This window comes from Protopterus annectens, chromosome 6.part0 (genome assembly GCF_019279795.1).
Source record: "Protopterus annectens isolate FY-2018-M chromosome 6.part0, PAN1.0, whole genome shotgun sequence".
In the NCBI taxonomy this organism is placed as follows: Eukaryota; Metazoa; Chordata; order Ceratodontiformes; family Protopteridae; genus Protopterus; species Protopterus annectens.
Window position 1 is genome coordinate 733,634,883 of NC_056737.1, and position 24,307 is coordinate 733,659,189.

Sequence of the window (24,307 nt, forward strand, 5' to 3'; positions counted from 1 at the left end):
AGGAACCTTTGGGCTAGGGTGGTTGGAGCTAGAGTAATGCTCCCATTCTGTTTGGGTAGTTGAAGTCGCCCAATATAATGGTGTTTGGAGAGACCTTCATATTTTCCAGTGTTCTCAGAAAGGCCGAGTGGGGTTCCTGGGTTTTGGAGGGTGGTCTGTAGCAGGCTATAAACTGGAAGGCAGCTTTACACACTGTTAGTTGCACATGGATAGTCTCTGATGCTTCGTGCTTTGCCACCAACCTGGAGGTGTGGGTATCTTTGAATATCGATACTCCCCCTCCTTTTGTGGTTCGGTCCAAGTTTTGGGGCTGAAAAGCGTGGTGTGTGTATATGTGTGTGTGTATATATGTATATATATATATATATATATATATATATATATATATATATATATGTGTGTATATATGTATATGTATATATATATATATATATATATATATATATGTGTGTATATATATATATATATATATATATATATATATATATATATATATATATATATATATATATGTATGTGTGTGTGTGTGTATATATATATATATATATATATATATATATATATATATATATATAAATTTATTTTTATGTGTGTGTGTGTGTGTATATATATATATATATATATATATATATATATATATATATATATATATATATATATATATATATATATAAAATGTGTGTAACAAAGACGAGTCTGTTCTCCTGAAGGCTTTCACGTCTCAGCCCTCCTTCTGGTTGTCTCCGCCCTTCGATTAGCGGATGCAGTTGGTCTCACGAAGGGAGTTGGAGTCACCGGATGCCATGGAGCCTGTCCCTAGGTTGCCTAATAAAATTATCTCCGCTCCTCAAGACAAATGCTTTCTTACCAAGGGTGTGCCAGTTGATGTCATGGTGGTGGTGGTGGCAGCCACCAAAAAGGAAATTTCAGAAACTTCCTCTTCTATTTATCCTCTTAACAGAGATTCCAGGATCATGGATAGATATGGGAAGTTCACTGATAGTTCAGCGACTTTTGCACTCCGCTCGCTCAACTACCTAACCCATTTCATGGGACTGCAGTGATCTCCTTCAAGAGCTGGGAGATTCTCTTCAGGTTACAGTAGCTGCAAGGCCTTCAGACAAAGTTGCCTCCTAGCTTGCTGCCCTCAACTCCATTGTTAACTTGTCCATGTGCCTCATTTCATATGCAGCTGATGGAATGGGCAGGGCACCACGTACAGGAATTGCTCTTAGGAGACACTCCTGGATGTGCTTCTTTTCCTTCGTGGAGCCCTTCAAGTCATCTTTAGTGAATACCCCTTTTGATGGGTTGTCCCTTTTCATGCCCAAATTTAAGGAAACTTTGAGCAGGTGTGACCAGGAAGGAAAGACAGTCTGCTGTCGAAGTCCATTTTTCCACCCCTACCAGACTCTACCCCAAGGGTCAAAGAAGAGGGAAAATGTGGTTCCGAAAAGCCCAAGGAGCCTTTCAGGACACGTGGTGAACCCCCTTCAGGGGCAGAGGCAGGGCGATAATGGAAGATGCTGCCCTCGCAGCAGAGGGAGTCCACAAAACCAGGGCGACAGATCACTTCTTTGGGAAGCTCTACCAGCACTCTTGAAAGGAGGCCCGACTGTCCTACTCTTGAGGTAGTTGGGGGGGGTGGTCACTTACCTTTGTACCCAGCTGCCTGGCTGAAAATAACAAACGACATGTGGGTACAAAGTATCATTTCCATTGGATACTTCATTCCTTTCGCCACATCTCCTCCACCAACAAGAATAATCCCGGACGTTCCACCCAGTTACATGGAACAAGCAATAGTAGAGGTCCAAATGTTGCTAATAGAGTCATCCAAGCAGTTCCAGCAGACCTGAGAGGATCCGGAACTTACTCAAGATTCTTTTTAGTTCCAAAAAAGACAGGGGACTGAAGACCTATATTGGACATCACCAGGCTAAACAAATCTCTCAGAGAAGTTTTGGATGGTCATACTTCTGTCAGTACTTCCCTTCTTAGGGAATGACAATTGGATGTGCTTGATAGATCTCCAGGATGTTTGCTACCACATAAAAATGGCTAGACCATTCAGGGATCCTCTGCGCTTCTGGCTGGGAGCCAATCATTGCTGGTTATGAGCCCTGCTATTTGGTCTCTCTACAGCCCCCAGAGTGTTTACCAAATATATGGCAGTGGTCACAGCTCACCTGAGATGTTTAGGATTCCAGGTGTTTCTGTACCTAGACGATTGGCTCCTCACCACCTGCACCAGGCATCAACTCATTCAAACCAGGGACTCCACTCTGTCACTCTGCAGGCAGCTGGGCATTACAGTAAACTCAGAAAAATCTGCCTTGTCGCCATAGCAACATACTGTTTTTATTGAAGCAGAACTGTACACCACCACCACGTCAAGACTTGACAGAGTCTTACTCTTGTCAGCAGATCCACATTTTGATATCCAAAAATGAGGCTCCAGCATCAGAAGTTCTAAAGTTGTTAGGTGTGGTGGCAGCTGCAATTCTGCCCATACTGTTGGGTCGTATGCCCATGCGGATACTGCAATGGCTGTTCAATTAATGGTCTTACTAAGAGCTTCCCATGTCTCAACTTCACTTCATGTCACGATAGGACGTACCTTTGTTTTACCCCCACCAGTGGCCACAGTGACCACGGACGCTTCCCTGATAGGGTGGGGGGGCATATTCAGGGAAGGACAGCCCAAGGCACGTGGACCGATCAAGAGACACATCTGCATATCAAAGTCTTAGAGATGAGAGCAGTACTTTTGGCTTTGCAGTACTTTCAGGACACTCTTCCTTTGGGTACGATTGCGATTCAGACAAACAACATGTCAGTGGTCTAGTACTTAATCGAGGAGGAACCAGGTCATATCCCCTTTGTCGCGAGGCCCTAAGAGTATGGCATTGGGCTATATCCACCCAGCGCTTTGTTAGCAACGCATATCCTGGGGAAATCCAACGTGATAGCAGACAAGCTGAGCAGAGCAGTTTTGTTGCTCCATGTGTGGTCCCTCAAAGAAATAGCGGGCCGGATATTCCACAGGTGGGGCCAGCCTTGCTGCGACCTTTTTGCCAGTCACTTGAACACAAAATGCAGAAGCTACTTTTACCCTGATTCCCCCTCTGGGGGAAGCCCCAAGGGACACACTCGTTCATGATTGGCCTCCAGGTCTCCTATGTGCATTTCCACCTATCCCATTGGTACCAAAGATTCTACAGAAAGCAAAACCTCTGGGGAAAGGACCATCATTCTAATAGCCCCTCATTGGCCTCGTCCGATTTGGTTCCCCTTCCTTCGACTTCATCTTTTGGAGGAGCCTTAGATTCTGGACACAGTTCCTGACCTTCTGACGCACTCATCAGGGGAACTTCATCCGTCTCTGCAGTCCCTGAAGCTGACAACTTGGCTGCTCCAATTCCCATCATAGCCAGGTTCCATAACCTTTCCAGCGAGACTAAGCAAATTCTCTTATCCTGTCATAAATCCTCTACGAGGAAGCTAAACCTTGGCAAGTGGAAACAATTTTCTATATGGGCCTCTTAAAAACAATATTGATCCTTACCCAAGCCCCTGTGGCCTCTATTTTACAGTTCTTGACCGTGATTTTCAACAAAGGAGATGCAACAGCAACTTTTGTGGTTCAACTTGCTGCCATTTCTAATTTTCATCTTGGATTCGAAGGATTGAATATTATGTCACACAAATTATGTAAAGCCTTTCTCAATGGGACCTTTCATCTCAGGCCACCTGTGAAATCTCACTATTCCCCATGGAATCTAAATGTTATGCTTTCCCGCATTATTCTTCCTCCATTTGAACAGGCTTTCTCATGTGACCTCGAATTTTTGTCATGAAAGACTATCTTTTTAGTAGCTATTACTTCTGCCTGATGAGTATCAGAGCTTCAAGCCTTGTTAATTAAACCTTACTTGATTTTCCATGCTGACAGAGTCCCAGTTCTAACAAACCCCTCCTTTTTGCCTAAGGTTTGCACTGAAACTAGTCTTAACCAAATTATTGATTTGCCAGTTTTCTTCCCCAATCACTCCAACAATCTAGAATACATGCACAAACTTGATGTTCATAGACAACTCAGATTTTACTTGGATAGAGCAAAAGATTTTAGGAAATCGTAACAGCCTTTTTTTTTCTTTTCAGACTCCAGGAAAGGTATGCCAGTGGCTAAAACAACTCTGTCTAAATGGTTTTCTGATTGTATCACATTTTGCTTATTCAGCTGCCAAAATTCCCTTGCAACATAAATTTAAAGCCCACTAAACCAGAGCATTTTCTACATCCTCTGCCTTTTCTGCAAGACTCCTATTGATAACATTTGTGCAGCAGCCACTTGGTCAAGACCTCATAACTTTATCACTCATTACAAAGTTGACAGGGTGTCCTTTGGATCCACTGTCCTGAAAAATATACTCCTTTGGATCCACTGTCCTGAAAAATATACTCCTGTGAGCCACCCGAGATGGTGCTTGGGACGCTACCCATCAGTAAGAATGAACGGCGAGATAGAACATTTTCACATAAAGAAGTTATGTACTTACCATAATGTTCCATGCGAGTTGTTCATCTCGCCTTCATTCTAACACCCGTCCCTCCTGGGTTTTTAAAGACCGAGATGCTGAATCATTCCTGGTTGCTCAACCCTTCTATCCTTTCTCTTATGGAGTAATAGAATGACATATGGTATTGTATGCAGCAAACAAGATGTGAGGGAACTCTAGGTGCATCATGGGATAGGGACTTGGCCTTGCGGTATTTGAAGACCTTGAGCTTTGTAGTAGGCAGACTCGGAGCCGAGGGATCGGCTCCGAACCTATCAGAATGAAGGCGACATGAACAACTCACAAGGAACGTTATGGTAAGTGCATAACAACTTTTTACGACTGGTTTAAAATTTGATGTACTGATTACTGTAAAGGAGATAAAAGAACTAGAGGTAGATCTTTAGAAAATGGAAGAATCAAATTGCATGGAAATAAATGCAGTGTGTGGGAGCAATAAGTGTGTAGGAGGAGGAGGAGTTAAGTTTAATGGAAGGCTGGAAGTGAGCAATTGATGTAATGTTGGAATGAGTAATTGTTTAAAAAAATCTATGCATAATGCATGAAAATAAGTAAAAATGTTATAGTGGTTTGTGTTTTTTCTTTTAATGTATGTGCACTCATGTCGTTTAGAATGTGAGATTAAAAGGCGTGTTTCAGTGCATATGGGTCTTCTAGTGTTTACGGCTCACTAGACAATGCAAGGTTTGTCCCCACACTTGGCAGTAGCCAGCCTTGTCTTGGGCAGTAATCTTTGTGCACATGCATATTATAATCTGTAAAGTGTAGCAAGGTTGTATATGGGAGGAGCAACTACTGTTACTTGGCTACAATATCCTCGCTTTACTACTATAAAATCGTAGATCATTTTAGTCATTCAGTACTTCTGCTGAAAAGACTTCTTTATGTATTGAATTCATTGCCTTGTTTTAAGTTCTGTTCACAGTAACAGCTTAAGTTCTATGATGTATTTTGTCTTGTTCGGTGGGCAGAGAAAGATGCACTGTTGAGCTCTTAGTGTTGACCTGCAGCTGCTAAATGGCATACCCAGTAGAGCAGCATAACGTTTGAGCATGAAACATTGAATTCAAGTATCCGGCCAGACAGTTCTCCACTTTGCAGTCTATGGTAGTTTGTTTGGTGTGTTTTTTTTTTTGTTTGTTTTTTTTTTTTTTTTTAATTATTATTCCTTGATCTGCTGTGAGTACCAGTAGCTTGAAAAATGAGATTAATCTTGCAGCCTACCAGGTGTTCTAAGCCTGTCTGCCAACACACTTGCATTTTATGAGTTTCCACACAGGCTAATGTACTCTAGACTAGTTCAGTAACATTTCCATTTTGTCCATGAACTGGAGGTTTTGCAAAGCCTATTCATTCATATATTCTGTAAAGCTTGTTCATTTTTCTATTCTATGGTAAGAGCTTTATCCTGCCTTAGGTCAGAGGGAAAGCAGTGTCTCACTTGGAAAGAAAAAAAAAAGTTTAATGTAGAGCTAATGTCTTGATGGACAGCAGTTATTCATGGGGCTCAAAGCCCTTTTTATTTGTACAAGTCCAAGGAATTCCTTTTGCATGTCTGCATACTTGGACAGTCTGATCCCTGTGTATTCAGGCCATTTGTCATCCATTGTGCTTGGCTGGGGTGCCTTCTGTGCGGAGTCTGCTCCTTCTCTGTGTTCAAGTGGTTTCCCCTGGGTTTCCAGTTTCCTCCAAAATTTCAAAGACGTGCAGTTGGTGGATTGGACACTCCAAATTGGCCATAGATGTGTGTGTGCGTAAAAGTGTGTGGTATGGAAGAACAGCTGTGCTAAGGCTAACCACCCAGTGTTGTGAACCTTGGCTGTAGATGTAGTGTTGAAATGACAGCCTAACCCCATGTGTAAAAATGGGTAAAGTTGTGGGGCTGGATGGATGAAGGCTACGTTGTTTTCATGAAAGTTTCATTAACAACCAGATTAGGGGAATGAGTAATCTAGCAAAATCAAGAGCTTAAGTTTGTAACAACTTTCCAGAACCTCACATAGGACCTTATGAAACTTTTTTTGCTACAAATTTAAAAGTTTTCTGGTCACTTTAGTACTTGTCTGAACAGATTGCAGGGCGCTTATAAGGCAGGCAGAGATCATTTTTCATCCACTTGTTAGGTCCCTGTTCTTTCTGGCTGTATGCCACCTTATCTACAGTTACTTTTTGCAGTCATCCATGTAATCTAGGACAGTTAAACAAAATAAGTAATCAGGTTAGGTTTGAATGGATAATGTTATGTAGTCCAATCTCGCCTACATTCTTACCCTTGAGTTCAGAGCCGAACCTCGGCTCCGACTTGGCCATACTCTAGCTCGAAGTCTTCATTTGGCTCGTGACTAAAAGGTATCTCATACTGCAACACGCCCATCCCGATCTCGTTTGCCACTCATTACGCTCAGACATAGTCTTGCTCTTGGCTGTGGCCAAGTATTATTTTTTCTTCCAAATTTAAATTAATTGTTGACCAAAATTTTCATAGCTACCTTGTGTGTATTCTTTCTGCTGGTTGTGTGGCTGGTTCCGTTGGCCTTGTGGTATCCCGTTCGCCCCTTGTCTCCACGGGTTAGGCCCATTTTTCAGTCAGAGGACCTTGTTCTCCTTACTGTCCAGTTATAGTTTTTCCAATTTGTTGGTGTTTTGTTGTTTCTGTGGTGTTAGTCTCTTGTTTCTTGGGCTAGGCTCATTTAAATTAGAGGACCTAGCCCACCTTGTGGTTGTCTGTGGTCTAGGACATTTCAGTTAGAGGCTCTAGTTTCCCGCACCCTTCTGTGTTTGGGTTTGGTGCAAGGGTGTTCCTGTGTTACCCTGTGTGGTGTGTGGAGTTTTCTTGTCAACATGTCTAAGGATCCCATAGAACACAGGGCTTTAAAAAGTGTGTAAAATGTAGTAACAAGATGCCTTTAACTGATGGGCACTCTGTGCGTGTACTGCTTGGGGGCTATTCATCTCCAAGAATCCTGCCTGTTCTGCCACACTTTCAGTCCCCATGTACTGCAAGAGAGGAAGAACAAGCTTATCTTAAAAGGACTACTGAAACCTTCCTTTGAAGAATACTTGGAGAGGTCTTCTAGTTCCAAATCCTCTCCTTCCAAACCGGGCAAGAAATCAGAGAAACAAATCTACAAAAAAGCACTCTCTGGCTCCGTCAGTTTCCTCGGAGCCACCAGAGAAAATCGCTGAAACTACTGTTACTTCTTTGCTCCATTGGCTTTGGTGCTGACAGAAGGCAGTACACCGACTGTCGACATTGGCTCCCAGTATCTTGGAGCCAGTGGCAGATATTCTAATTCTGAGCCGGTCTCCAGTTCCTTGACCGGTTTCTCTGTCTCATAGCTCCCTATGTAGGGAGATCCAGATCTCCGACCTTATCCTCTAGGTCCCTCTGATGACGTCAGTAGAGTGGTGCCGAAACTGCTCCAGTCATCGGTGCTGGCAAAATTGTTTTTGGTTCCGGCCCAGTCGGCCCCGGAGCCCGTCCTCCCCTCCTATTTGGTTGTTCCTCCTCTGAGCCTTTTTTGGCTTTCGGAGCCAGAGCTGTCAGTTCTGTCGGATGCTGTGAGGTTGGTTCCATTAGCCCCCTCTGGCCTCTCTGCTCCACCCACGGGGTCCAGGATTCTTGGTTCACCAGTCAGACCCGAGAGGGAGGTCTAGGATCGATCTTCTTTGGCTCCTAGCCTTCCTCTCGGTGCTTCGGCTTGTGTGAGCTTGGGTCAGACATTGGCTTCGGACCTCATCTCTTCGGCTCTGAGGGCTACTACCATATCTTCCACGGTCAGTTGACCTTCGGAGCTGGGGGGTTCACTTTCCAAGGTCATGAGGAGCGTGCTGGCCAGGTCGTCAGCTGCATCTTATGGCACCGACACTCTGCCCCCTCCAGCACCAGTATCAGTCTCTGATCACTCTCTATCCATGGACAGCGGAGACCCAAGGCCTTAGGATACCTCTGAGTGGTCCCCAACTTTCTAGGTCTCCCTGGAGTTTTTGCCTGAGGAGCACCCCATAAAGTGCGTGTGCAAGAGGAAGCACGTCGACTCCCAAAATGAGTCTCTCCCATCTGACACCGACCTCGAGGAGTCAGAAGGGTCCCCCAAGTTATCTTCTTTCTCAGATATCCTGGAAATCTTGAGGCAGAGAGGCGACAAAACCTCCAAATCCCCTTCTGAGGAGTCATCAGTGTTCCTGAAAGCCTTCGGGTCTCAACCCTCCACCTCTTGGGTTTCTCCCCTGTTTGAGCTACTTGGTCTTGTTTGTCGGAAGGTGTGGGAAACTCCAGACACACTGGAACCAGTCCCTAGGAGACCCAACAAGTTTTTGTCCGTTCCTCCAGTCAAGGATTTTCTTACGAAAGGCGTTCCAGTAGATGCCATGGTGGTGGCAGCAGCCACCAAGAAGCAACTTGCTGAAACTTCTACTGTCCATCCCCCCAACAAGGAGTCTAGGGCCATGGATAGGTATGGGAAGCATGCTATTTTCCTCAGCGGCCTTTACACTGCGGTCGCTCAACTATTTGTTGCATTTTACACGGCTCCAGAGAGATCTCCTAAAAGAGCTGGGAGATTCTCTACAGGGTAATGTTTCTGATGCTGTGGTTCAAAAGGTCATTGCTCAGATGTCTACCCTAAATTCCATTACAGACTCCTCCATAAGGCTGATCTCATATGCAGCCGATGGAGCGAGCAGGGCTGCTGGGTTCTGGAGTCTCTCTTAGGAAACACTCCTGGATGTGCCTGTGCAACTTCGGAGGCTTTCAAGTCTACTTTCACCAATGCCCCCTTTGACGGTTCATCCTTACTTGGAACCAAGGTAAAGAACACTCTCACTAGGTGCGAGCAGGAAGGAAACCCCTGTTTGACATGGGAGTCCATTTTACCATGTCTTCTAGACTTTACCCCAAGGGTCAGAAGGGTGAAAAAATGTGGTTCAGAAAGTCGCAGAGGTTTTTTCATGCCGCACAACGTGATTTCCCCCTCCAGAGGCAGGGGAGGGGGGTGGAAATTCAGGTAGACGCCGCCCTAGAGGCAGAGGAGGCCTGCGTAACCAGTGGGACCGTGATTCCTGTAGTGGTTCTCCCTACCAGCACTCCTGAGGGGAGGCCTGACTGTGCGTCTTTAGAGCCAGTCTGGGGTCGCATTTTTTTATACCCAGAAACCTGGCAAGACATCACCCAAGACAAGTTGGTATTAGAGATAATTTCCAGAGGTTATCATATTCCCCTTCTTTCTTATCCCCCTCCAAACAAAAGAATCCCAGATGTTCCACCCAGTCAGAAATTCTGCAACTTTTGAAGTACAAAAGTTACTGTCAAAGGGAGCCATCCAGCCTGTCCCCACAGACCAAGTAAGATTAGGGACTTGCTCCAAATTCTTTTTGATGCCGAAAAGAACAGGGGACCAGAGACCCATCTTGGATCTCAGCCGTTTGAGCTTTCATGTAGAGAAGTCCAAGTTCCGCATGGTCACGTTACAGTCAAGTCCCCTGTTATTAGGGAAAGATGTGTGGATGTGCTCCATCGACCTCAAGGATGCTTACTACCATATCAAGATGGATATGGCATCCAGAAGTCCCTTGCGTTTCCGGCTGGGAGCCAGTCATTTTCAGTTTCGCGCCCTGCCCTTTGGTCTCACCACAGCCCCCAGGGTGTTTGCCAAATGCATGGCAGTGGTAACGGCTCACTTGAGACGTCAGGGATTCCAAGTGTTTCCGTACCTGGACGACTGGCTCCTGTCTGCCACCACCAGGCATCTACTGCTACAGACCAGGGACGCTACTATTGCGCTGTGCAAAAGTCTGGGAATTACTCTGAATTGGGAAACGTCTGCCTTGTTGCCCTCTCAACGTGTTACTTTTATCGGTGCCGAATTAGACCTGGTGCTCATGAGGGCCTTCCTACCAGAAGAGAGAATTCAGGTTTACAGCAGCAGGTCTACGCTTTGCTACCATTGAAGAAGTTCAAGGCAAAAGTGGTCCTCAAGTTATTAGAGACCATGGCTGCCACGATTATGCTAGTTCCTCTTGCGAGACTACATATGTGGCTTCTTCAGTGGCTGCTTTTTGCCCAGTGGTCTCTACAGCATCTCCCGCTCTCCTATCTTATTCTGATTACAGACAAGTGCAAGCAGGATCTGCGCTGGTGGCTTCAGGCCAGCAGTCTCAACGTGGGCATGCCTCCCAGATTGGGTGGGGAGGCATTATCTCGGCAGGACAGTCCAAGGAACGTGGCAAGAGCACGACACCCATTTGCGTATCAGTGTCTTGGAGATGAGAGCAGTGCTATTAGTGTTGCAAGCACTTCAGGGCTTTCTTCCTCGTGGGACAATTGCAGTCCACTCAGACAACATGTCAGTGGTATGGTATTTGAACAAACAGGGAGGAACCAGGTCGTATCCCCTTTGTGGAGAGGCACTTCGAGTGTGGCAGCGGGCATCGTTTTCCCGACGCTTTCAAGTGACAATGCACATACCTGGTGAAGTCCAATGTGATTGCCGACTGGCTGAGCAGAGCTACTGTGATGCCTCACGAGTGGTCCCTGAACGAACAAGTGGCGGAGCAGATTTTCCACATATGGGGTCAGCCTTGCTGTGACCTATTTGCCAGCCCCCTCAATGCCAAATGCAGCAGCTACTTCACTGTTATCCCCCCGAAGGGGGAGGCACCCAGGGATGCATTAGTTCACGATTGGCCCTCCAGTCTTCTCTATGCCTTCCCGTCAGTCCCCCTGATAACGAAGGTTATTCAGAAAGCACAATCCTTGGGAAGCAAGATGATACTGATTGCACCTCACTGGCCTTGTCAGATTTGGTTCCCTTTTCTCCAACCTTATCTAATGGACAATCCGTGGATTCTGGACCCAGAGCCAGATCTGCTGAGTCCTATGTCAGGGCAGTTCCATTCCTCCATTCAGACCCTCAAGTTGACAGCTTGGCTGCTCCAGTTCCGTCCCTAGTCAGGCTTCATGATTTTTCCACGGAGGTGGTTCATATTCTGTCTTCTTCCCACAATACTTCTACTAAGAAGATTTACTCCAGTAAGTGGAAGAGATTCTCCATTTGGGCTCATGAAAGGCAGATTGATCCTTATACAGCTCTCCCATTCCATCAGTTTTAGAATTTATTTCTCAACTCTTCAGCCAGGGATCAGCTGCGGCAACTATCAAAGTGCAGTTGGCATCCATTTCTACTTTTCATGTTGCTAATGAACCCAATCTAATGGCGCACAGGCTTTGTAGGGCTTTTCTGAAAGGGACTATGCTACTTCGACCTCCAGTCTTTGATCCTGTAATGCCATGAGACCTCAGTTTTGTGTTACAGTGGCTTACCTCGCCTCCTTTTGAGCCCGCAACTACTTGTGACATTAAAGTTTTGTCTTGGAAGACCATCTTTTTGATGGCCATCACTTCGGCTAGGCAGGTCTCCGAGCTCCAAGCTTTATCGGTCCGGCCCCCTTACTTGGTATTTCACAAGGATAGGGTTTCTCTAAGACCTAATCCTTCCTTTATGCCAAAGGTTGCTTTGGTTGTCGACCACAACTAGTCCATTGAGCTGCCTGTGTTTTTCCTTGAATTCTCTAACTGGGCAGAATTTGATTCATCAGCTAGATGTTCACAGACAATTACGTTTCTATTTACATAGAACTAAAGATACTAGGAAATCAGATCAACTCTGTGTCATTCTCAGACAATAGACTTGGGTCTCCATTTTCTAAAGTAACTCTGTCCAGATGGATTTCTAGTTGCATTTCCTTCATTTATACTTCAAATGGCAAGGAATTACCCTTTAAAGTAAAGGCTCATTCTACACGATCGGTGTCTACCTCTACTGCTTTTCAGACTAAGATGTCTATGGATGATATTTGTGCTCAGCTACATGGGCATCGCCTCACACCTTTATTAGTCACTACAAATTGGATCCGATATCTAGAGGCAGATCTTCCGTTGGTTCCACAGTTCCAAGGCATAGAGAAGACTGGAGGGCCAATCGTGAACTAATGCATCCCTGGATTGAGCCACCCAAGGTTTAGGTACTAGGGACGCTGTCCCAAGGGTAGGAATGTAGGCGAGATTGGACTACATAACATCAAGAAGTTATGTACTCACCATAACGTTCGATGTGTGTAGTCCATCTCGCCTCACATTCTTCCTAACCCACCCACCTACCCCCTCCTGGAGGACCTAGAGGTTTAGTCTCTGGTTTCAGTATCCTTTTTTGTTGGGTTGGTTCTTCCTTTCAGTGTGTGTGTGTGTGTGTGTGTGTGTGTGTGTGTGTGTGTGTGTGTGTGTGTGTGTGTGTGTGAGCGTTCAGCAAACAAGATCTGGGATGGGTGCGTTGCAGTATGGGGATACCTCTTAGCCACGAGCCAATTAAAGACTTGAAGCTAGAGTATGGCCGGGTCAGAGCCGAGGCTCTGCTCCCAACCCAAGAGTAAGAATGTGAGGCGAGATGGACTACATACATCAAATGTTAATGTTATGCTGAGTACATAACTTCTCGTTTTGTCCTGTAGCAATATGAGAATTAATAGTCTGGCAAAACTAAGAGGACATATTTCTGGTAGTCTTCTTTTCATAGTCATGTCAAGCGCATGGAGAAACATTGGTGTCCTAGCCATTTCATGTGTAAGTCGTAAATGGGTGAATGAAACTGAAAACACCTTCTTAAAGTAGTCCTGTTTTAACAGAAATTACTTATTTGCTGCTCATGTGCTGATAATATCCTCCAAAGAAATGTCATTGTATCCCTGACTCATTCACTTGTGAGCACAGCTGCTGCACTTGAGTCCAGCTTGTTGTCGTCTGGATTGTTTCATAATTCTGTGATACATTTCATTGTTATACTTCCTTCTTCAGTGCTTGAACTTGTTCAGCAGTTGTTTTAGGCCTCTTGAATTTCTGAATTGTTCTTGGCTGCATTCAGACGTGTTGCCACATTTTGGCAGTACAGGTATTGTACTTTCTGTTCCTGGCTTGCTGTATAGCCGCAACTGTGCTATATTTTAAATAGAATACCTCATCTGTAGTAAATGTTGAAGCTAGGGCAGGAAGCACAGCCAGGGGCAAGATGATTCCATAGCTTTATAAGCTCCACTCCCTTTTTTCAGTCAAAAAGCTGCATTGTTTATTACCCAAGACTGAATGTTTAAATAAGTGGTTTGATTCTGGAATAGCCAGTTACTTGCTGTATCTGAAATCTTTAGAGTTTCTGCATCTTCACATAAAGCTGATAATTTTCGTTTGTATCCACAAACGTCTGCTTAGGATTCATAGTTGCCGAGGTCAGTGTTGGCATGTCTTGCATGATTAGACACTTGTGCCATTCTCTTTCAGGAGGTCACGAAGGGGTACATTTGTAACCCCTCATTCTTTTGGGAGGGGCAAAGAGTGGGTATCTGCTCTATCACTGTATTCATTTTTCCGAATCACTTTCTTGGCAGTTAACTCTGAGAGGATCCCATCCACTTAAGTGGAATCCCTTTGGTGTCTTGTGGCATTTACTTACCAAAGGGATTTTGTAATGCTTACTGACTTTGACTGTTTAGTTCTCAAAAACATCATCGAGCTACACATCGGTTCTTTGCGTGTAATGTATTGGACAGGATGCAGTTGTAACCATATTTAGTTATTTATAAGTTAATGAAAATTCTGTTTAAATAGCAATGTCTCTTCAGTTGGACATGACGGCCGAAAGCTTATATGTTAGACTTTATAACATTTTGACTGTGATGTTGTGTAGCAAAAGGACAAAAGTTGCATCCAGTTCAGAAATTTCCATCTTTGTGATTGTGAACCCATCTTCGTTGTAACCTCGACTGAAAGCAGATGATTTAGGTTTTTGTAGGCTATGTTTAGAAAGCTAGGCATTTTAAAGTTGGAATGCGCGATATTGTGATAGGTCTGTACTGTTTTAGTCATACCAGACAACCTAGCATAATTGTATGCTTGCAAATGCGCAAAATGCGTTTGTGTGTTGTATACCAAATTTTCATGTCATGTCTGGGGCATTCGGGTAGGAAAAATGTTAAATTTACATATGTAAAAAAATTTTAATTTTCAAGTTACTGCTTTTAATAGCCTGTTTGTAAATTTTGTTTTTCAAACTCTGTATATTCAACTGATCCATGTTACTGTAGATTTGTTTGAATTTGCTTTTTATTTTCCATATTTCAGTATTTTAATGCATTGTTCTTGAAGTCCAGTTAGAACACTTGTGACCAATTGCAGATTAACATTCATTAATCAGTACAGACACCTGTTTTAAATTGATTTCTGTCTTTTCAGATTCTTGAAACAAGCACACAATGGAATTTTATGAGTCTCACTATTTTATTGTCCTTATTCCTGCGGTGGTGATTACAGTTATTTTCCTGTTTTTCTGGCTTTTTATGAGGGAGACGACTTATGATGAAATTCTTGCAAAACAGAAACGCGATCAGAAGCCTTTGACCATTAAAGCTGAGAAGAAAAAGAATGAGAAGAAAAAGAATAAGAAGAAAGAACACCAAAATGGAAATCTTCAAGAGTCTGATTCAGAGAATGCAAGTCGGGAGTTTGAACTGACAGATGCTTTGATTCCAGATGATGAAATCCCAGTTCCTATTCCATTAGCACCTCTGGAGACTTCGGGTGGAGTTAGAGAACGCAAGAAGAAGGAGAAGAAACAGTCTAAGCTTATGCATGAGGAAGAAATGACTTTACTTAAGCCAGTAGGAAAAACGTCTGAACCAGTCCCTGTTACTAAACAGCCTAGTCCACCATTGGAAGATATACGAGCAAAGAAAAAGCCGGGGCAGAAGAAACAGAAGAATGGTGAAGGTACAGTGCATAATTTTACTTTTTGAAATGGTTTGAATCTACATGTGTAAGCACAAAACAAATTGTTTCATCTTTGACCAAATTTGTAAGCAGTAGGAATAGTAGGTATTAAAAATGGGTACAGGTATAGTTGTATTTATCAGGAAAAATGTTTCCACTAGATCTTTGTAGAATCCAGAAGTTGATAACTCAATGGTGTCTGCTGTTAGTAGTAGCTTAAAGTCATATTGCTTTTATTCCAGGAAGCTGTACTGTTAGCAAACCTTGACATATCCTCTGCTTGGCTTAATGAATGTACCCCCCCTTAATGCAAGCAGTTTTCTACTGAATACGTTGTCTATACATCCTTAATTGTATAATGTAAAACAGATGCCCAAGCATACAGTGCACTTGATAAGAACATTGAGAAATGCACCTTTAAGATTCTCAGGTCTTTTAGAAGCCTACCATTCTATTTGATGTCACCATCCACTTTTTTCCTGTTCCATGTGGGTTGGTTGTGCAGTTTGGTCTGAACTCTTCCTTGAGTAATGATCCATGTGATGTAGTTGAGAAGCTGTTTGTCCTGCTTCTAGGATGTAACCCCACACAGCAGTAATACGCCGCACTCCTAAGTGTGGTGTTAAGAGGTTGTTGTATTGGTAGAGGACTACAGTGGTGGTTCTCTTTTGCAGCTTTGTTGGTCTTCTATCTCTTCTATGTAGGTGATGTCCTTCATTATCACTTTACAGTATTTACTCTTTGGGTATCCTGCAGAGAATTGCCAAATGGCTGGCCAGCATACCAAAATCTTTATACCTTCTGGGTGACGTACATCAAATGTCTTTCCATGTGCAAAATGCAGGGTACATTTCTGATGTTCTCAGAATGTCTTTGCCACCAGTCTGAATTTGAATTTGATCTGCAGGCATTTCGCAGAATTGGATCAACCCAGTCTGTTCCTTCCTTTATTTATTTTTTTACCTTGGTTTACATGTCATCCAGAATGGAAAATGAGAATGGGAAGTGGATTTCCTGTAGAGACTGACACGAAAATTGCCTTTTGTTAGGGTGCTGCACACAGCCATACGGCGTATGAGATTTGTAAGGTGTGTCAGTAAGACACAACAGTCATCTGTCATCTCTTTCCATTTATTTGAAGAACTAGTGGTCGAAGCTTTCGGCTCAGGGTACTGTGGCTGAATCTGCATGTCCTGATGATCTGCTGCCACTTTAAGAAAGCCAAAAACATGCATACAGAGACTGCTGCTTGGTGCCAATGTCGGTTTCCTCTGCTATGACACTTTGGAGGCTGACATGGAACGGTCTACATGCACATCTGCTGAGGCTGTGGCTATGTCTGGTACAGCTGTGGAGGGGAAACAATGACTGATTTATTTCAGTGGGGCCTAGGAAGATTCGTCAAATACTTGTTAGGGAAGAAGTGCCTGGGGCCCTCGTTAAATCTATGCAGGGGTCTGAACCTCCTTGATTTGTTAAAGATGATGTTGCTTTGAAAAAAAAGCATTAGACTAAGCATGTGGTCCCTGTGGTTAAGGATCCCCACAAAGAATGACAGGATGTACTCTGGGGCTTTTCACTGCTTTTGTGGCTCTTAAACCTCTTTGAGGATCATCTGATGTTCTTCGTGTTTCACTGTTGCAGTCATGACATTTGGGTTATCCTGCCAGGGGTAGCCCTCTTTCGGCCTGAATACCAGAGACTTAGTATTTCTGCATCGGTTGCTGTCACTTCAGGACTGACGTCAGGTCATCAGGGGTATAAAAAACAGGTGGCCGACGCCATTACATCAGTCTTTCTTGCCAAGGAGCCTGAAGCAGTAGCAGTTCGCACAAGTGCCGGTTGGCCGCTACCTGAGTTTTCATTTCTGCAATTGAATTGTCCTGAAGTCTACTAAAGCGAAGTATCCCATTGGGGATCATTTTTTCTCGCCCTAACCGATGTCAGAAAAAGTTAACAATTGTCTTGCCTGTGGAAACCAAATACCACACCGAGATTTCCATTCTTACTGCATCACCTGTTTAGGCCCAGACCATGACGTACTTCGCTGTCAGTTTTGTGCTTTGTTCAACACCCTAACTGTTCATCGTCGGACCCTTATTGCAGCTAAATACTTTCATTCTCTATCTCCGTATTCTGAAATGGCTTCGGTAAGCCATCCAACTACCGATCTTCTGAAAAAACTAAAGGATAAAGACTGAGACGGACCGCACAGGTCCAAAACTGCCAACGACGCTTCCATTAAGCTAGTTACCAGTTTGCCGGTACTCGGTGAAATGCTTTTGCAGCCCCTGATGCCTACTTCGATGGATTTGCAAGCCGCTACCCTGACCCGTTCAGAGTCCGGAATGCCACGAGACTCTTCTTTGACTACGGAACCCTACAGATGTCTCCTACCTTGGATGGGTCTGGAGCCGCTGTGCAGGCACCGGCTTCTGAGGAAGTTTGTTGCATTACCGATATTCGACACAAACCAACGACTTCTTTCACATCTTAAGTTCTTTCTAAAACTACTGAGTTTCTAAGGCCAAGAGTACGAGCTACGCCTAAAAAAAACTACTACCCAAGCTCAAGCGCCTGCTTCCTTGCCACAGTCTCAAATGCTTAAAATGGCAGAAGACCTGATCATGCTGATTAGGGGAAGCCAGCTTTCCCCTACTAAAAGGAAAAGAAACTTTAACTGACCAAGAGTCTGACGACTCTGAGGTTTCTGAATATGAAGACATGCCTTATCTGCCTATGAGGATTCAGATGCAGAGGAATCCATTCCTTCCTCTTCCCCTCCAGAGGATTCTTCTTTTGGTGAAACCCTACATACTTTGAGAGAGCATTCCCACTGGGAATGCCAGGATTATCCTCAGTCCAAAAAGAGACTCGGGGAATTTTTAGATTTACTACAGCACAGACCCTTAGCTAACCCTCCTGTTCTGGATGTTGTAGATGATGTCTTTATGGAATCCATTCTAACTCCTGATACTTTAGCCCCTGCTCCAAGGAAACCAGACTGGTACTAGAGTCCCTGACTCTCAAATTTCTTTTTAAAATCCTACTGCTGACCCAGAGGTAATCTCCCAAGGACCTAAAGGAATAAAAGCAACTACAGCTAAGAATACCACCTCTTTGGGCAGGGATTCCCAAGCTTTAGACAGATGGGGTAAAAAAGTATACACCTCTGCAACTCTCGGCATTACAGCATTGAATTGTCAGTTCCACATGCTGAAATACCAGCAACATACTATGGAACTTATTAAGCAAAAATTATCTACCTTTCCTGACTGTGCAGAAAATAAAGAATTACAGGAGCTTATGCATTCTGCAAGCCAAGTCGGCAAGCATACCCTGCAGTGTGGGTCTGACACCCTAGAAGCATCTTGCAGTGCAGCAGTCACAGGTTCTGTACTTAGAAGGCATGCTTGGCCTAAGGAGCAGACCTTGCCAGACCATATCAAATCAAAATTATTGGATGCTCCTTTGAACAAGAACAATCTGTTTGGCACCAAAGCAGAAGAGGTTTTAAAAAAGATGGAAAAAAGGCTAAGTCTATGCAGACAGTCAAAGATTGTTTACAAATGCAGCCTCCAAGATTCAGTAGGCATTGCCTGTCAAAGCATTGGTCCTTTCCAGCCATCTCAAACTAGACCCAGGGGAAACAGACCCCCCCCCCTCCCAGATTACAGTCTCAGGCTATGCAGAGATCTAAGCAATGGATTACCTCCACTTCTAAAACTGGGAGTGCTAAGCCACCCTCTTACGGAAAGAATTCAGTTACTTCTCCACTCCACTCCTCACCTCTGCCCAATTGCTCATGCCCCAGGAGGAAAACTTGCCCACCATGCAAAAAACTGGACCTCCATCACCAACGATTGATGGGTCCTCAACATAGTATCCCAGGGGTACAAGTTTTATTTCCACATGCTGCCAACCCCAAAAGTGTTCCCAAACCTTCCTTCAAACCAGTGGGCAGAGGCACAAAACCAAGTTCCGTCCCTGCTCTCTGTAAGGGCAATGCAGCCTGTTCCTGCAGAACAGATAGGTCAAGGTTTTTATTCTAGACTTTTCCTGGTACCCGGAAAAGAGGGCTCCTGGCACTCTATCTTAGATCTGTCCATTCTAAACATATTCCTGGTGGTACCAAAATTCAAAATGCTCCCCCTACAGTAGCTTCTCCCTATGCTGTCCAAAGATGCCTGGTTAGCCACCCTAGACCTAAAGGAAAGCCTATCTGCACACCCCTATCAGGGACTCCTGCAGGAGATATCTGTTTCAGGGCAGGATCTATGCATTGTCAGTTCTCTGCACTTCCCTTTGGCTTATCCACTGCTCCCAGAGTCTTCACAAAATGCCTGGCTCCAGCCATTGCCTTTTGCAGACGGAGAAAGATTCAAATATATCCTTACTTGGACGATTGCCTGATTCAGACAGACAGTCAGGAAAAGCTGTTGCAGCACCTGACATTTGTAAAGGACCTTCTAACCTCCCTGGGGTACACTATCAATGAAAAGAAATCAAAACTAGTCCCCAGTCAAAAAAAAATGTATTCCTGGGAGCAAGCTTGCACACAGCATCCCAGGTGGCATTCTTTACTCCAAAAAAACAAGCCTATCTGACAGGCTACTTTGCTCAAATGGCCACCAGACCCAGCTATCTGCAAGGAAAATCCTGCAGGCTCCTAGGGTTCATGGCCTCCTGCATTCTACTAATTCCATATGCCATACTGCACATGAGGAAATTTCAGTGGTACTTGGTCTTTGGTGCCAATATTCTCAGGACCTGGAAAGTATCATAACTATAATACCTGGTCTCGGGACACAGTTTCTTTGGTGGGTAGCACCATGCAACCACAACAAGGGACTTCCATTTACACAACCCCACGCCACCCAGACCCTAACCACAGACGCATCAGACAATGCCTGGGGTGCACATCTGGATGGCAGGTGCATTCAGGGCCACTGGAGCCCAAACCAAATTCATCTGCACATCAACCAAAAAGAGATGCTAGCTGTTCAGCATGCTCCGACAACTTTCAGATCCCTACTGTCACCAGGGCCCTTGCTAATCAAAACCGACAACACCACAGTGATGTGGTACATAAACAAGCATGGGGGAACCCACTCTGCAGGCTAGCCATGGCCCTGTGTAACACTGCCTTGGCTATGCATATTCACCTGCAAGCTCAATTCCTGCCAGGCAAACAAAACTCTGGCAGCTGACTTAAACAGAAATCTCCTAGACCCACAGGAGTGGCAATTAGACCACAACACCTTCAGCCTTCTAACCCAGAAATGGGATAACCCCGAAGGTGGACCTATTTGCCTCCCCCTACAATCACGAACTCAGCAAATTCTGCACCAGGGTACCTCACAGCAAGGCCTGGAAAGTGGATGCCCTATCCTTCCAGTGGGCAAACCTTATGCATTTCCCCATCTGCCTCTTCTTACAAGAGTACTACTCAAGATCAAGCAGGAAAGACCATGGGAAATCCTGATTGCCCCAGACTGGCCACGCCAACACTGGTACCCACTATTACGTAGTCGGTCACTGGTGCCACCATGGCATCTACCCCAGATCCCAACCCTCCTCACTCAGCAGGAGGGATAGATCTTGCATCTGCAATTGCAAACCCTGAATCTTGCAGCCTGGCTTATTCCTTGAATTCAATTCCAGTGGCCAGTCTAAGCAAGCAGATGCTGGATGTCATTCTTGAAGCCAGAAGACCTAGTACAAGGAAATCCTATGCTGGTAAGTGGAAAAGGTATTGTTCCTGGATTCACTCTAAAGGAGCAGATACAGCACAGCCCTCCTTACCTCTCACGCTGGATTACCTAGCAGACCTACTGCACAGAGGCTTATCTTTCTCTTCCATTAAGATCCATGCTTCTACCATCTCTGCACTTTACAGCACTGAGCCACTTCTCTTCTCTCACCCTCTCATCAAACAGTTCCTGAGAGGGGGCTAACAACTTAAGGCCACCAAGGAGAGCCCCCACCCCTGCTTGGGACCTTAATTTTGTGTTGGAAAAGCTCATGCTACTCCCCTTTGAGCCTGTAGAGTTAAAATACCTCTCTTGGAAAATAGCCTTGCTTCTGGCCATCACTTCAGATAAGAGTGTCTGAACTACAAGCACGTATGGCTGTGGTACCCTTCATTATTTTTCATGCTGACAGGGTCTCCCTCAGGACTAACCCTACTTTTATGCCTAAAGTGGTGTCCAGTGTGGCTTTCAACCAATCTGTCCATTTGCCCACTTTTTTCCCTAATCCTCAAAATAAGGGGGAAAGGATCCTGCACTCTTTAAACGTACACAGCTCAGATTCTACCTTGATAGGACTTCTGACCAGTTACTAGTCAGCTTTGCACCAGGGGCAGAGGGCAAGGCCATATCAAATCAAACCATCTCCAAATGAATAGCACACTGTATCCATTTCTGTTGCAAACACCATGGGAAACCACCCCCTCATGGGGTCAGAACGCATTCCCACCAGGGCAACTTCAACTTCTACAGCCTTTCTCGGAGAAGTCCTTACCATGGACATTCTCGAAGTTTCTATTTGGAGTTCTGTTCACACCTCCACCAAGCATTACCACCTGTCTATCTTTTCCAAATCCAGGGCAGGCTTTGCAACTGCAGTCCTACAGGGCACACTAGTGAGCCCCAACTCTTCTTGACTGCCTCCACCCATTCTTCAGCTTTGGGAATCAACCCGTGTGTGATGACTGCAACAGTGAAACACAAAGAACATAGTACATTTGTGTACACTTACCATAAATGTAGATGTTCAAGTGAATTCACTGTTGCAGTCCTGGTTTCCCACCCTCCAGCCCCCTTGTCTATCTCTTTCTCTCTTTCTCTTGCTCGCTCCTTACAGGGCTATTGGTCTTTACTTTTTACTGGTGGTTTTTCCACCATAACTTAGCTCCCTATTTGGGGGCTCCTGAAATTTAGGGCAAGAAAAACTGATGTAATGGTGTCTGCTGCCTGTTTTTATACCCCTGACATCAGTCCCGAAGCAACAGCAACCGATGCAGAAATACTAAGTCTCTGGTATTAGGGCCGACTGAGGGCTACCCCTGGCAGGATAACCCAAGTGTGATGACTGCAACACTGAATACACTCTAATATCTACATTTATGGTAAGTGTACACAGCTGTACTTTCCTGCTTCTGTTCCCTGGTCTTCCACTCCTTCCAAGTGACCTAGGGACTCTTAATTCCTCCGAGGAGTTAGGCTGTGGTGAGGAGTCATTGGCCTACACTTCTCAGAGCAATTCTCCTCTTGTCCTAGGGTCTGAAAAGGATTCGCTTTTTCCTGACTCTTACGGAAGAGTTGTCCTTTGGGGGGATATTGTAGTTCATTGATGTAATGACCCACTTCTTCTCCTCCCCCCAGAGAAATTATCCTTCTAAGCATTCCTTTGTCCCTAGCATCCTGAACAGCCTTCTACAGGCAAGAGGGCTTGTAGAAGAGGTTTTCTGGACAAGCCTCCTCAGAGTTTGAGTTCTTATGGTCAAAAGTCTCCTTTTTCTGACAAATCTACTTATGTTTAACATTCAGCCACTCCTGCCCCTTAGCCAGATTCCTCTGTCCTTTAGATTGATTTATCTTGTTTGGCAACAGATTAACTACTGATGCTTGGGTACTTTCTATTATCCATCATGGTTATTTTATGGTCTCAAATTCCTTTCCTTCTTTCTCAGGCCTTCAGCCTCTTCCTTGTCAGCTCCCACATTTTCCTTTAGTTTTTCGAGATCTGGTGGTACAAGAGACCATTCAGCCTGTCCGTGTTTCAGCAGGAAGTAGGTTTTTATTCCAGAATGATTCTTGTTCCCAGGAAGGAGGACTTGTGGAGGCTCATTCTAGACATGCCCTTTCTCAGCACCTTGCTCAGGGTTCCCTCTTTCAAGATGTCTCTTAAGACAGTCCCCCCCACACACACACACACACACACACACACACACACACTTCTGCTTCCTCAAGCTTTTCTGGTATCCTTGGATTTTAAGGACTCTTACCTTCACATTCCTATTTGTCCTCTCTTCAGGAAGTTTGTACAGTTTTCTGTTTCTTCCTGCCAATTGTTCTCTGCTGTGCTTTTTGATTTTTCTACAGCTATCGGGGGTCTTAACTAAATGTCTGTCTCCTGTGGTAGTCTTATGTAAACTTCAGGGAAGTCCAATACTATCTTACTTGGATGACCTTTTTGATTCAAGCCCCCTCTCAGCAGCTCCTGTGTCAGGATCTACATTTGACTGGGCTGATTGTGGGCAGTGTGGGGTTCACACTCAGTCTCAAAGGTCTGTGCTGATTCCCTCTCAGAAACAAGTGTTCCCAGGTTGCAGAATTCGGACATTACAGTTTTGGCTTGCCTTCCACCTCGCCAGATCCCCTCTGGTTATTTCCAGTCTCCTCTTCTATTTCCACTCCTAACAGGGGTATGTTTCTGAGCTGTAGGGTACATGGCATCTTAAACTTCACCTGAAGAAATGGCAGTGGTGTCTCAAGACTGTTTAGCTCAAGTATTGCCATCCTGTGGAGTATCTGGTTTCTCTTGCTTTGTCTCAAGCTCAACCTCCTCTGGTGAATTTGCTTGATTTTCCTGACTCCAGGTCTGCCGTTTGGGTCCCTCTTCCTATTCAGGAGCTGTACACAGATGCTTCTGATCAAGGTCGAGGAGCTTCCTCCAACAATATCAAAATCTAGGGGCTTTGTTCCCATCCTCAACTGGCAGAGTATGACAACATCAAGGAGATGAAGGCTCTATTTCTAGCTTACCAGGCCTCTCACTCCCTTCGGGTTCCAGTTTCCTATAAAGGTTTTTACACACTCTACAAGAGTCATGGTACATAAAACAAGTGGACACTATCTTTCCTTCTTTGCCGGCTAGCTCTTCAGGCTTGGAATTTTGCAGTCCTACA

At 44.6% G+C, this 24,307-nt stretch overlaps 1 protein-coding gene across 1 annotated transcript in view; it reads left to right on the forward strand.

The window, feature by feature from the left end:
- The window catches only part of KTN1 (kinectin 1), a gene marked incomplete in the record, with an annotated part of 2,305,074 nt that overhangs the window by 62,100 nt on the left and 2,218,667 nt on the right, over window positions 1–24,307 (forward strand). Inside the window, 1 exon segment of the mRNA XM_044074427.1 lies at window positions 14,860–15,393. Within this exon segment, the coding sequence (XP_043930362.1) occupies window positions 14,880–15,393 (514 nt within the window).